The sequence below is a fragment of the Pieris rapae genome, chromosome 24 (assembly GCF_905147795.1).
Source record: "Pieris rapae chromosome 24, ilPieRapa1.1, whole genome shotgun sequence".
Lineage (NCBI taxonomy): Eukaryota > Metazoa > Arthropoda > Insecta > Lepidoptera > Pieridae > Pieris > Pieris rapae.
In genome coordinates this window covers 3374019-3387327 of record NC_059532.1, presented here as the reverse complement: position 1 = coordinate 3387327, position 13309 = coordinate 3374019, and the positions used below count along the sequence as shown (strand labels likewise).

The 13309-nt window shown below is 36.5% G+C and overlaps 1 protein-coding gene across 4 annotated transcripts in view; it reads left to right on the top strand.

Annotated features, from left to right (window-relative positions):
* Window positions 1-13309, top strand: part of LOC110995013 (double-stranded RNA-specific editase Adar) — a 37263-nt gene that overhangs the window by 20643 nt on the left and 3311 nt on the right. For all 4 annotated transcript variants that reach the window (XM_045633688.1, XM_045633687.1, XM_045633689.1 and 1 more), the window contains 3 exons: window positions 10188-10338; window positions 10996-11118; window positions 13048-13131. In XM_045633688.1, the coding sequence (XP_045489644.1) occupies window positions 10188-10338; window positions 10996-11118; window positions 13048-13131 (358 nt within the window). The remainder of the gene's footprint in view (window positions 1-10187; window positions 10339-10995; window positions 11119-13047; window positions 13132-13309) is intronic.

Here is a 13309-nt window from a genome sequence, read left to right as displayed (position 1 = left end):
TAAGAGTTAGCCAGTTAGCCTGTCTAATTAGACCGACCGAATGGGTTCGGCGGTGCTTACTGGCTTACTTGCTGAATATCGTGTAGTGTAATAAGACTTAGCACGCTAAATCATTCAGTCAGCGCGCGGCAGTCGCAGAGCAAAGACGTTTGTACATGTTTGTTTTCTGTGGCCGCGTGCACCATGGCGTGTTCGCAAGAAAAAAAAGTACTTTGGAATTTTTTATAGATAAAGTTAGCCAACGCTCGACACACTGATACATTGGTAAAAACAAACATGAATCTTAAATTTAGAAAGAAGGTTCGGACAATCAATCTTATTATAGAATATCTTAGCTGCAAACGATATGTCAATAAATTTTCTGCGATTCTCTAATGACAACATACTAAAGTGTGCCAGCCTGGTTCTGTTCTTGATTTGTACCGAGACATGCCATTTTTATTGCCATTTTGAATGTATGGAGTATCTATTAAATTACATATAATAATATAAATTACTAATATAACATTTTAATAGTAATTCAAACTCGGCAGCTCCTACTCTAAGGTAGTTTCTTAAGTCACATGGCGACATCCGTCACCGACTACGTACGCTTTGCAAATGAGTAAAAATGAGTTAGCATGCGGTATTCAGTCTAGTGTAATAGCGAGCTTGCTAATTAGATTTTAAGACAGTCTTACCAAGTCAGTCTGAATATCGCATAGTGTAATAAGCCTCTTACCGTTCAATTAACAGCCTAGCCGTTTAATTAGCGGCCTGAAAGATATTTTATGTGTTAGGATGGGGGGGGGCGGATTGAATTATGCGATATTGTAAATATTATATTCGACTTTCCGATACTTTACACCACATAAATGGCAACTTTAAGGTGTAATAAGTCACTGGGTAACGAAACGGTTTTACTATTGGGTAAAAACGTAACGGGGCGTTACATGGAGGGGGGAGGAATCTCCAAAAATTGCGTGACGTAAAACTTGAACGCTCCCAAAGCTAATTGGCTGCGACATATATATGACGTCGTTGACAAATCAAGATGGCGTCGCCATACCCATTTCCCGAGTAAAGCTTTGATCTGGTGATCATGACGCACAACACTCAATCATATGAAAAACGTCGAGAATGTTCTCTTGTTCCGTCGCAGTATGCGTCAGCGGCGAGGGGCAAGCGCGGTGAAGTGGGGAGGTGTACTGCCGCACACCGCGGCGTCATTCTCGGTTCAACGCTGCGGTGTGCGTCACTGAGTCAATATGGAATTTTTCTAGCTGCGGCAAAATCAACTGACCACCTCTCCGCAGGGACGCTAAATGCGTCGTCGCTGCGTTGTGCGTCATGATCACCAGACCAAAGCTTAACGCGGACACTGGTAATAAAAACATACCTTGTATACAACAGAAACGCGACATCATTGTTATCACGCACAAAGGGACATTTGTCCTTATTCACAGGTGTTATTTGGAGTAGGCCATTCTCGAATTGTACCCCTGGAGGACCTGCATATAAGGAAATCATTAGAAAATATGAATAATCAAATCGAAAGATTATTTTTTTCATATATGAATTGCACACATATTTTTTAAGGCCATTAAACAATTCTTTTTTTTATTTATTAACACTTCGTTACATTACAATATATAAATTGAACATAGTTAAATGAAAAGTCAAAGTCAAAAATCATTTATTCATATAGGTAACATAATGTACACTTATGAACGTTAAAAAAATACATTGATTGAATCCTTAGAGTATTAAGCCATTCTGGCTTAATACTCTAAGATTGAATCTAATTTTACATTTACTGCCAGTTCTCAAATGGAGAGCAACTGGCGGCCTTAAACTAACAAAACTTATCTACTCGTAATATATAAAATTCTCGTATCGCGGTGTAATTGAACTCCGAAATGGCTTGACCGTTTGTCAAGAAATTTTGTGTGCATATTGGTTAGGTCTGCGAATCGGACAACATCTATTTTCATCCCCCTAAATGATATTTTTTTATTTTTTGTCTCTATAATTAACCCCTGTTTTTTAAATAAAAGTTTATGACATGAACTCTGAGGTTCAAATTCAAGGTTATAAAAATTCGTCCCGTCCCATCTTCCAAGGGTTTAACGACATCAAAGCCGGCTGTTTGTCATAGTATTGCGATGCCTTAGTATTAGTTTTTGGTTAAATGAAATGGTTAAATGCATGACAGTATTGTATGGAATTTCGCGGTTAAATGTAACCGCTGATTATCGTAACACGTTACCGAACCCGGAATGTAATGATTTATTATGATTACCGATTAACCAATGTGTTTAAAATGTTTCGAAAGGATGACGAAGTGACGGGTTCAATGATTTATTTGGTGGTTGGTGTTGTCTGAAATGATATTTTTGTGTATTCTCTGATGGCAATTGTCGAATATCGTATACTCTAATTTTTTAATTCCGTAGAATTCTGACAGCTATCATTTTTGACATGTCGGAGATGGCAAAGCTTTTTGGCCGGGCAAATTTTTCAATTACAATACGAGTCTGGGCATCAAACTCGATACATATATTTTATTTGTTAGTGAATGTATTAATTTTATTAAGTGCGGTGCTCCACATTAAAACTGGTTTAACGGCGAGTGATAATGACGACTCTTTTCATCATAAATAGTAAAAAACGCACAAGTAAAGATAACATTACAACAGTAATAGGAACAGTAGGCAGTGTTGCCAGCTAAAGAAATAAAATAAAGTAAATATATTATGCGTGATATTGAAATATTTGTTATTTTTGTGTTAGGTCACTAGTTACATTGTCACGCATATACCCAGAACGCACCATAACCGTTAATACAAGTAATACAACGAATGTTCAGTTTTGTATAATTTTTAATCATGTAAGGGTTTTTAGCTGTGAGAATGTAATCATGTTAAGTTTAGCCTACTATCGACCACGGTTCAAATTAACACTCGTATTATTTTTAATTTACTAATAAAGTTTCTTAACTTTTAAACTTTTAAAACTTTTTTTTAACTTTTAAGTAACCGTCGCGATTTGACTTACTTGTATAAGTAAATATTTAAATTTACCTTTGTGTAGGTAAAACAAAAAATACGTAGCATTTCATTTTTTTATTGCCCTGAAATGGGTACTTTTTTCCCTTTTTCGGTGGAGAACTTTTTTAGTAGCAACACTTATGAAATGTCAGAATTCTACGGATATAAAAATTAGAGTGTAATATTTAGCATCTTAAATGTACAATAAATAAATAAACTATATTTAAGTACTATAATAAGTAAACCACTATACATTTAAAACGATAATGGTTGCTTACACACATGTGTAAAAAAACATTGCGATTAAAAAGAGTGGCGGAGAGTTAATTGCCAGTTCTTCTCGTCTGTTCTACGCCCTTGTTTTGGGAACTAACAGTAAATGTATAATTATTACTAATGTATTACTTTATTAGTCCACACAGAGCGAGCAGGCAAATGCCTCGCGAGGCGACCGGGCGCGGTAAGCCCGAGCCTCCAAAATGCGCGCGGTAAACGAATGAGGCGTCTGTGAGCAAATAACTTCGAGCAAAAAAAAAATCGCTCGCGCTTGCCTCGCGATGTTTCCTCGCGCGCCAAATGCCTCGCGAGGCGACCGGGCGCGGTAAGCCCGAGCCTCCAGAGTGCGCGCGGTAAACGAATGAGGCGTCTGTGAGAAAATAAATTCGAGCAAAAAAAATCGCTCGCGCTTGCCTCGCGATGTTTCCTCGCGCGCCAAATGCCTCGCGAGGCTGCTCGCTTTGTGGACGCGCCTATTCACATTCATGTGTACATTGCGATACTAAATGAATAAATGATTTTGATTTGTTTTGTTTACGCTGTGAAAGAGTCGAGTCTAGGAAGTCATTGTATTTGGTATTAATTGGTATAATGGAAATAAATAACTATTATTTAGTAGAAATCGGAAGAATTATTCTATAATAGGGCAGGTCCGAGTTTATTCCACTTGTAACGTCGATTTGTAGTATTTTTTGTGTAATACAGTCTGACAAATAAATCTAGACCTGTGCTGGAACTAGAACAAAAGAATAGGTCTCAGTTCTAGATTGAGGAACAGGATTCTTTGCACTAATATCCATCATTACATTGTATTGGTAAATTTGTTTATTTTGGAATATGATATACAGTTACAACTTATTCCATGTCATTAAATTTGAATTAGCATCCCTACTCATCGGCAAAGAATACAGAGGGTGTAGGCCGAGAGAAAAAGCCGGCGTAAAAAACTGTCGGTACTCTTTTTAAAAAAAAGCAAATCCTCAAACAATTCTACAATATTTAAAACAAATGAATTAGAAGTAGCCAGCCCAGCACCAGTCCCAGGCCCTTTTATCAACTAGATAATCGCTAACTTTATAGTAAGCCTTTTTACACAGCTTTTCTTTAATACATTTCTTGAATATATTAAAAGGCAGAGATAAAAGAGCCTCATCCCAAAAAATAATTACTAACTTTAGACAGTCTAGTACGGGGAAATTGCAGCCTGCGTTTGTTCCGAGCGATTGACATTGTGCGTATGTTCTATTCTAATTCTTATCACTATTTATTTATACATACGTAATATTTTCATGAATCCATAACATATAGTACCCATATCATATACATATTGACGGGTATATCATATATCGATACGAAGAATATCAGATACTAGTGACCCGCCCCAGCTTCGCACGGGTGCAATGCTGATGAAAAGCAGGTTTTTATTATGTATTGTTATTTCCGTCGCTAGAAAGCTCCGATAATGTACGCGACATATACCATCATGGGCTTTTCTGTAGACCTTTTCACTGTGTACAATACTTAGTACATTATTTTGATAAAACTCGTAGGGTTCAGCCTGCGTTTGCAATGTAAGCGGAAAAAATGTAATTATTTAGGACATCACATTAGAAACCTCAAAAATAACAGTACTTCTCCACTATTTAATGGATGTTATTATACATATAAACCTTCCTCTTGAATCACTCTATATATTTAAAAAAACCGCATCAAAATCCGTTGCGTAGTTTCAAAGATTTAAGCATACAAAGGGACATAGGGACAGAGAAAGCGACTTTGTTTTATACTATGTAGTGATAGTGATATCCGATATCAGCGTCGATGTATGACACATAGGGAACTAACCGGCAATCTGTTGTTCGCGTGACAGCACCCGCGATTCGCTTGCGAAAACATTGTTCGCGCTAGAAATTTTGTATGCCATAACGTGGTGCAATTTGTTTATTCATCCAAGATATACATGAAATTTGTTAAATCATTTCGATGACATGGATATTTCATTTGAAATGTAACCTTTTCCAAAAAAAATTTATTGACTCTGGTCTATTAAAAAAAATTTTCATCAATCATCAAAACATTTCCATTTTTATTGAATAGGGTATGGCCATTGTCGATGTTTTTTTTTAATTTTATTTCTAATTAAATCACATTTAAAAGTTAGAGTGATGTTTTTATTTAATTTGGTTCGAGTTTTTCTCCGGTATACAACCTTTTTTTACCAATGTTGTTATTGGGTGTTTTCTGGCCTATTAACCTTTTATGACTATTTTTTGAAGTGAAACTTCTTTAGGCGCCTGTGGGTAAAATTTTTACAGATCTTTATCAAAACCTGTCCCGTACTATTTCAGTTTATTTGTTAGAAACACAAATCTTTTCTTCAAAATTAGATTTATACTACATTTATAGGTAACGCCGCGAGTTATGAGCGCCGAAAGTGGTGGCATCCCCACTGCGCATCTGCGCATGTACAGTCGCGCACAAAATGTCTAATGGCCGCGCGGCCCTAGAATTGACGTTGAACTATAAGCATAATCAAATAGGTATAGTGTGAATTAATCTAATTTTGCCATTACAAGATATGTAGGTAGCTTTACAGTACCATAAAAAACCACTTTATTTTAAGTAAGTAATTTATTTTAAATTCTAGTCTCAGCCTCAGTTGAGATGTGTTTTACCTCCTTTAAACCGACGAAACTTAAAAAAACTAAGAGCGCAATTGTACTTCGAGGACCAGAGACAACCATACAGAGCGCGGTAACCGAAAGCTGACGAATTATGCGCTAGCGCTAGCTAGCTAGTCTCTGCGTCGCAAGGGCCTCATAGCCTAGCGGTCTTTGTATGTGGCCGCTGTGGTGAGGGGTACTGGGTTCGATTCCCGGTTCGAGGATAAGTTTTCAATTTATCCTCGGCCTTTGGTAGGGTTGTACGGTACCGGGCGAGTGCTTAAACCGTACATGGTGGGCACGGTTGAATTTCTATAGTATGCAGAGGGCATGGAACTATAGAAAGGATACTGTGTAGGTTTAGAACGTAGCAATACGTTCTAGGCCGAGAGTGGTAATTACAAGTGGTCTAGTAATTCAACATTCTTTTTCCTTGGGTAGAATGCCTAGCGAACCCCGAGGGCCCATCTTAAGGGCGTGTGATGGGCTGAGGTGGTTTTAGTGGGTAGGGTCTCGCTACCCCTCTGAATAGCAGAGGGTTTTGAGTGTAGATCCAGCCCCACAGTCCCCGCGTTAAGTTCGTTTCTTGATGCGGGCCTGCAGAAGTGCATTTCCACCTCATAAAAAAAAAAAAAAAAAAAAAAAAAAAAAAAAAAGTCTCTGCGTCGCCCCAAACCCCGTACCGCCAAACGGACCCAAAAAACGGCTTCTGCGAATTCAAAGTCAGCGCTCATTACTCGTAGCGGTACCTATAACTGCTATAATTTTAAATAACTTACCGCGACCATCATGCTGATTTGCCCAGCACTTATTCATTTAAATTTATTGAAGTGAAACTTCTTTAGAATCGTTGTGATTTCAAACCGGATGCAACGAAAAAGCGACAGTAAAAAGAGACAGAAACATTAATTCATATGATTTAACGTGGGAGAAAATGAGATAGATAAACTTCTTTCGAATCGTCGTGATTTCAAACCGGATGCAGCGGTAAAGAGAGACAGAAACATCAATTCATCATATGATTTAACGTGGGAGAAAATGAGATAGCAGGCATTATACAGCCTCTCTTTACTGCCGCTTTTTCATTTGATCGAATTTCAAACTTTCGATGTTTTAGTTGTTCCCAAATTAAAAATTTATATTAAACTTATAAATTAAAATTTATCATTAAAATATACTGTTTTAAAAGAACACACACATTTAGATAATGGAAAATGATTAATTTATATATGATTAATAATAAAAAAAATGTTTTTGAAGGTTTCACTTCTACCATGTGTGAATTGCACATATGTTTTTTTGTTTAAAATATTAAATTGTTTACTTTACGCAGTGTTTTTAATATAATTTTTAACTACACGAAATCTCTAATGGCGCATCCACACATGCCTACGGCTTGCAGACCGTATGACGCTAATAGCATTTCTTTTGTTGCGATTCTTGAAATCCATGGGCCTTGGGTTCCACAATAGATCATTTTCTTGATACATTTCTATTAATAAAAGTACTGCACTATCATCCGAGTTAAATTCTGTCATTTCGTTATTTTTATGAAATGAACCGCCGAGCATGTGTGGATGCACCATAACAACTAATAAAGTATGAGAACTAACGGTACGTACGTAACTTTCTAGGTACGAAGTTGGCTATTATTATTATTTAATTATTTATTAAGATTATAAATTAACTAAAGAAACGTGAAATGGTATTTTTTTATTTAAAAAAAATTGTTGTTTGTAGAACGATTTCAGAAAAAATTACTTGCATAACATGGACGTCGTATAGTAATGGGCGGTGATTAATATTATTGAACTTTTTATTAATATTATAAATTAACTAAGTATATGAAAAACTTCGTAGTTTAATTTTAGTAAAGAGTTGAAAAAAAGGGTACCGAGAGTTTTTTACGCCGGCTTTTTCTCTCGGCCAACACCCTCTGTCTTCTTTGCCGATGAGTGGGGATGCCAACAGGCTCGAATTTAATGACGTGGAATAAGTGATACCATGATGATCTTATGTTCCAAACTAAACGTATTTTATTTTTTAAATGCCATAGCACACATACAAGTATTAAGAATAACTCATAAAAACAGCTCAAATATAAATTATATAAGTTTTAACTTCCATTCGTGGGGTTTTTTTGGGGATCCCTACATGCTAGCCTATCAGGCACGCAATCAGGCAGATATGTGACCGAGTGGCTAAGCAGCAGGGGAGTGTCGAAATCTCCCCTTTCCTAAATCAAATCAAATCAAAAATCATTAATTCATATAGGTAACATATTGTACACTTATGAACGTCAAAAAAAGAAATATGAAATGATTCTAATTTTACATTTACTGCCAGTTCTCAAATCAAGGGCGTAGAACGGAAGAGAAGAACTGGCAATAAACTCTCCGACACTCTTTTTAATCGCCAAGTTTTTTTTACACAATGTTGCAACGGGACATTTTTAACATAGAGGGTTGGCGTCTCCCGCCGGGTCCGGGCGACAACTACTCCGGAAATATTGTCATAACATTTATGGGCGAGTAGGGGCCCGGTGCCCGGCGCCACCCGCGTTACCTCTCGTGCTATTTTTGTCAGTCACATGTCTGACAATGTGGGGTTTCAGTGCACAGCTAATTAAAGATTTAGGTTGAATGGAGTTTTACGAATAAGTATCGCAATAAATTACAATAAAGGTACACTTTCACAGGAAAAAAAAGTTAATTTTGTTTGAAAAAATATATATCAGTGCGCCACAACCTACGTCCAGGCCTCATATTTCTGAATCTGTTTCATGATCATTTTTAAATCTAATAGGCAAGTAGATAGATGATCAGCCTCCAGTGCCTGACACACGTCGTCGACTTTTTTGGTCTAAGACATGTCGGTTTCCTCACCATGTTTTCCTTCACCGTTCGAGCAAATGTTAAATGCGCACATAGATAGAAAGTCCATTAGTGCACAGCCGGGGATCGAACCTACGATCTCAGGTACGAGTCACCACTACGCCAACTCTGCTCAAATTTGTTTTCATTTTTTAATGTGTTAAAAATGGCAAATCAAAATTTAATATCGTAAAGAAAATTGATTTAACTTATACCAAAATCCCATCACCATAAAAACACTCACGTATAGCAGACAAGAAGCAGGCGATTGGTAAAACGTTTTGCATTATTGATCGGAATCTAACATGAAACTGATAGATGCGCGCGCGCATACAACACTTCCCTGCTAGTGGGGTGTTATTATGTAACGCAGAATTATTTAACCTACATTTATTATACGCATGGTTGGTTTATTACATTACTATATGGCGAATGTAAATAATAATTTAAAAAATTATAATATAGAAATAGAAAACAGTAATAGTTAAATTTATTTGGATATTTAGAACTTGTGCCAGTCTTATGCACCAAAAGGTAAAAAGGTAAGGTTCGTAGTCGTTCTCTGTTTTGTCCCACTGTAATTAAGGATCTTCTTGACTATGCCATCATATCATATAATGGGGTGTGCCATTTCCACTTCTTCATACTTTTAAATTGTTAAGTTTAAAAAAAAACCAGTATTAAATTCCCCTAAATAAATGTTCCTCCTAGTATTCAATATTTCCAGTAAATTTAGCGTGTAGGATTGATTGTTTTTAACCCATGAAAGTTTTCTGTATAGTTACATATATATATATATATATTTTACTAGCTGACCCGGCAAACGTTGTTTTGCCATGTTTTTGTGCCAAAAAATTAAAGTTTATAATTAACAAAAAAACATAAGGGATGATTGTAGAGGGGTGAAAATTTTTTTCTAAAAAAAATAAAAAAATTTAGGGGTGGACCACCCTTAACATTTAGGGGGATGAAAAATAGATGTTGTTCGATTCTCAGACCTACCCAATACGCACACAAAATTTCATGAGAATCGGTCGAGCCGTTTCGGTGGAGTTCGGTTACTAACCCCGTGACACAAGAATTTTATATATAAGATATTATATTATTATACAGGTAAGGTAGGTGGACTAATTTTCCGCAACTAGACTCAAATTTGGTCCGTTTTGCGTAAAGCCCTGGCTACTTAAGCCAGCCTAGCTCCTTCCAGAAGCACAGAAGTCTCCTGGCCACTTCACAGGCTTCACGAAGCGACCTCACTGTTCCGAGGATTTCTTTACGTTGTTTAGCCACAGCCTCGCATTCCAAGACTACGTGAGTGACTGATTCAAGTTTTATGTATGTTTCAGAGCACTCTGTGGACGCATTGAAGGTTTCATCCAGGGTTTGCCGGAGCCGTACCGTCTCGTTGCGCCAAAGTTAGCGCGTGCTGCAAGCACGGAGACCAGATCGCCGGCCCGCGCGCCGTCTTTCTCTGTTTGCTGGTGTGCTACTGCCCAGGTGAGTTTTTACCAGCTGTATCATAAAAAAAAAAAAACCTTTATTTTGGAACATAAGATCATCTAGGTATCACTTATTCCACGTCAATCAATTCGAACTTGTAGGCATCCCTACTCATCGGCAAAGACAGAGGGTGTAGGCCGAGAGAAAAAGCCGGCGAAAAAAACAACATATTGTTACGAGCTAGGGGATCGGATAGAAAACGCCGTCGATTTCTTCAAGGGTTTATTACAATAAAATCTACAAGGAGTTCGTTTACACTAAAAATCGGAAATTACACACAGAAACGCACTAATCACACACACAATAAAACAGTGTCACTAATCACTTCAAATACAGTACTTTATCACTCGTCTTCACTCAATCGAACTTTGTCTCTTCGGTGTTTATCGCTTGGAATCGTATTCGAAGAAGTCGTATTTGGATTTGAGATATGCTGGTTCCCTTCTTCCACAACCCTAAGTCGGTAATCCTTCCACGCCATTACCTTGGGCCTAAGGCCTTCCTCCCCGAGTCACTCCTGGAACTATGCTCTTTTAAGGGCTGCAACGCACTAAAATGGGTATTCATGGGTTGCAGTCTACAACTTGGGCGTCCCGCTCCTTAGCCGCCTATGAAAAAAAATTGGATATTAATTACCAGTTTTTGATTTTTCAGACACCAGAAGTGGTGAACGCGGTAACAGGGAAACTGGATAATGAACTACCCTCACTTTTGTGTAAGCAAGCAATGTTCGCGAGGTGGATATATCTTACAAAGCAACTTTCGTCTCTACCACAGGTATGTTAATGTTTGCAAAATGTGGGTAGGCAGCTTATTTTCGTTGTAGGGTACCTCACACGTTATCGACTGTCGAACTATAATGACGTAGCAAGGTTTTCAAGTGCAGCGACCTCACATCCCATGACAATTCTCTTTCCATTAACTCTATTAACGCAATTTGATTACATTATTTACTTTACTGTTCGGTTGGATTCAGTTCCTCGCTGATCATGTATGTCCAAGATAATTATTTGTTATTTGTTTATGATTGTCTGTGTTTAGGCCACGACACTAATACTAATTCTACTTAGGGTCTTTCAAAATGCATACCAATTCATAAAAGGCACTCGCCTACGTACGCCTCGTTATATAGAAAAACATTTATTTATTTCCACTACATTATTCTACCTTAACAGTTACTACTAATTCGATAGAATTCCAAAATAATACCCACACCAATTATCCTACATAAAAAACATTAAAAACATATATTTATATGCCTAAATCTTATAACTAACTAGATGTTCTTGAAAGCTCTTCTTAAACAATATGTAGTTATTTAAGCGTTGATTGCTAGTTTTTCTCCAACCCTTAATTTGAGAGTGAATGAACATTGGAATATTTCTAATCATACATAAGTTTGTGTAAATGATATTTTAACTGTCTCCAAATCCAACATGTTTCCACATACGCATTCCAGACCACAGACAAAGTGAAATGATTTGGATTGACAGGAATTTGGTCCGATATCGAATCGAAATCGTTTTTTATATATAAAGCACTAATAACTTAAAACCTATATCCATAAATATTAAATACTGTTTTCAATATTCTTTTGCAACATGCTAATAATAATTGAAACGGATAAATAGACAACTAAAATAGATTTTAAATATATGTCAGTGTATCTTTGAAATCGATTTGTGTTTAATTTTTGTTTAGTTTCCTAGTTTACTAGTTTAATTTTAAGTTTTGTCAAATGGTTGTTTTGTTTAATGTTGGATCACTTCGTGTATGTCATGTTTGCCTATAATACAATTTTAAATGTGACAAACACTTTGTCACATTTAGGGCCTGTTTCACAATGTGCGAATAAGTTCCAAATAAGCTATTTGTTACTTATTTGTAGGATAAACAGTATTTTTGCGTTTCACGACTGTCAGATAGCGCTATACGTCATGAAATGCCAAGTATCTTATTCGGAACATTTATCTTTCGAATAATTTATGTGTTGCATAGCTATTTGGTACTTTATCCATATATTGTGAAACAGGCCCTTAAAATTGTTTTAGTGATTTTTGTTGGCAAGCTTTTTTATCAATAAAAAAAACGCTGGCAGCATTTCCTCACTGTATTGCCATACTTAATCGTTGTTCGAGGTAAATACCAGATCTGGGGTCACCGATACTATCTACCAGACGCCAACTTAAATTTTTAATCAGCGCCTGTACACTTGCACCCCACTGCCCAAGAATCTACTCCAAGTGGAAAAAAGTTGGAGGAAAAATATATTTTTGATTCAATATTAACTTCCTACACCTTTGTTTATACTAATTTATATCTATAATATTATAAAGTGGAATGATTTGTATGTAAGTATGTTTCTACAGCTGTGATACTTTTTGACATTCAACACCTTTTGTCTTCAGTCACCGTGACCACGCACGCTGTAAAGCACGCGAAACGTCGGTTTAAATTTTAAAATTATGTTTATATATAACTTATATACAATAATACATAACTCCAATCCGTTAAAAAAGTGTTTTTCTTTAAAAAATAATATTTTATAAAAATTAAAGGAATATCGATTAGAAATCAGACCATATCTAGGTCGTTTATTAGAATGCTCAATCTGTATTAAATGCCTCAATCATTACAAATATTTAGTGCTTTATTTTAATGGCGTCATAATAGACATGGCTACGTATGTGTATGCAATGTTAACAGGGAAACGTAGCTGGGAGACCATTGGTTCAGGATCCGGAGAAGTTACTCTATGCTGAAGCAAAGCAGCTGTCGACTAGCTATCAGGTAGCATTTTATCGATTTCAAGAGATTCTGTTAGCGATTTTTTATATAGCACTAGCTGACCTGGAAAATGTCGTTTTGCCATGTATGCCTATCATTTAAGAAGAAGAATATAAAGTAGGGTTTGATCGTAAAGGGTTGACTAATGCTGTATCATCAAAAATGTGTCAATCTAAAAATG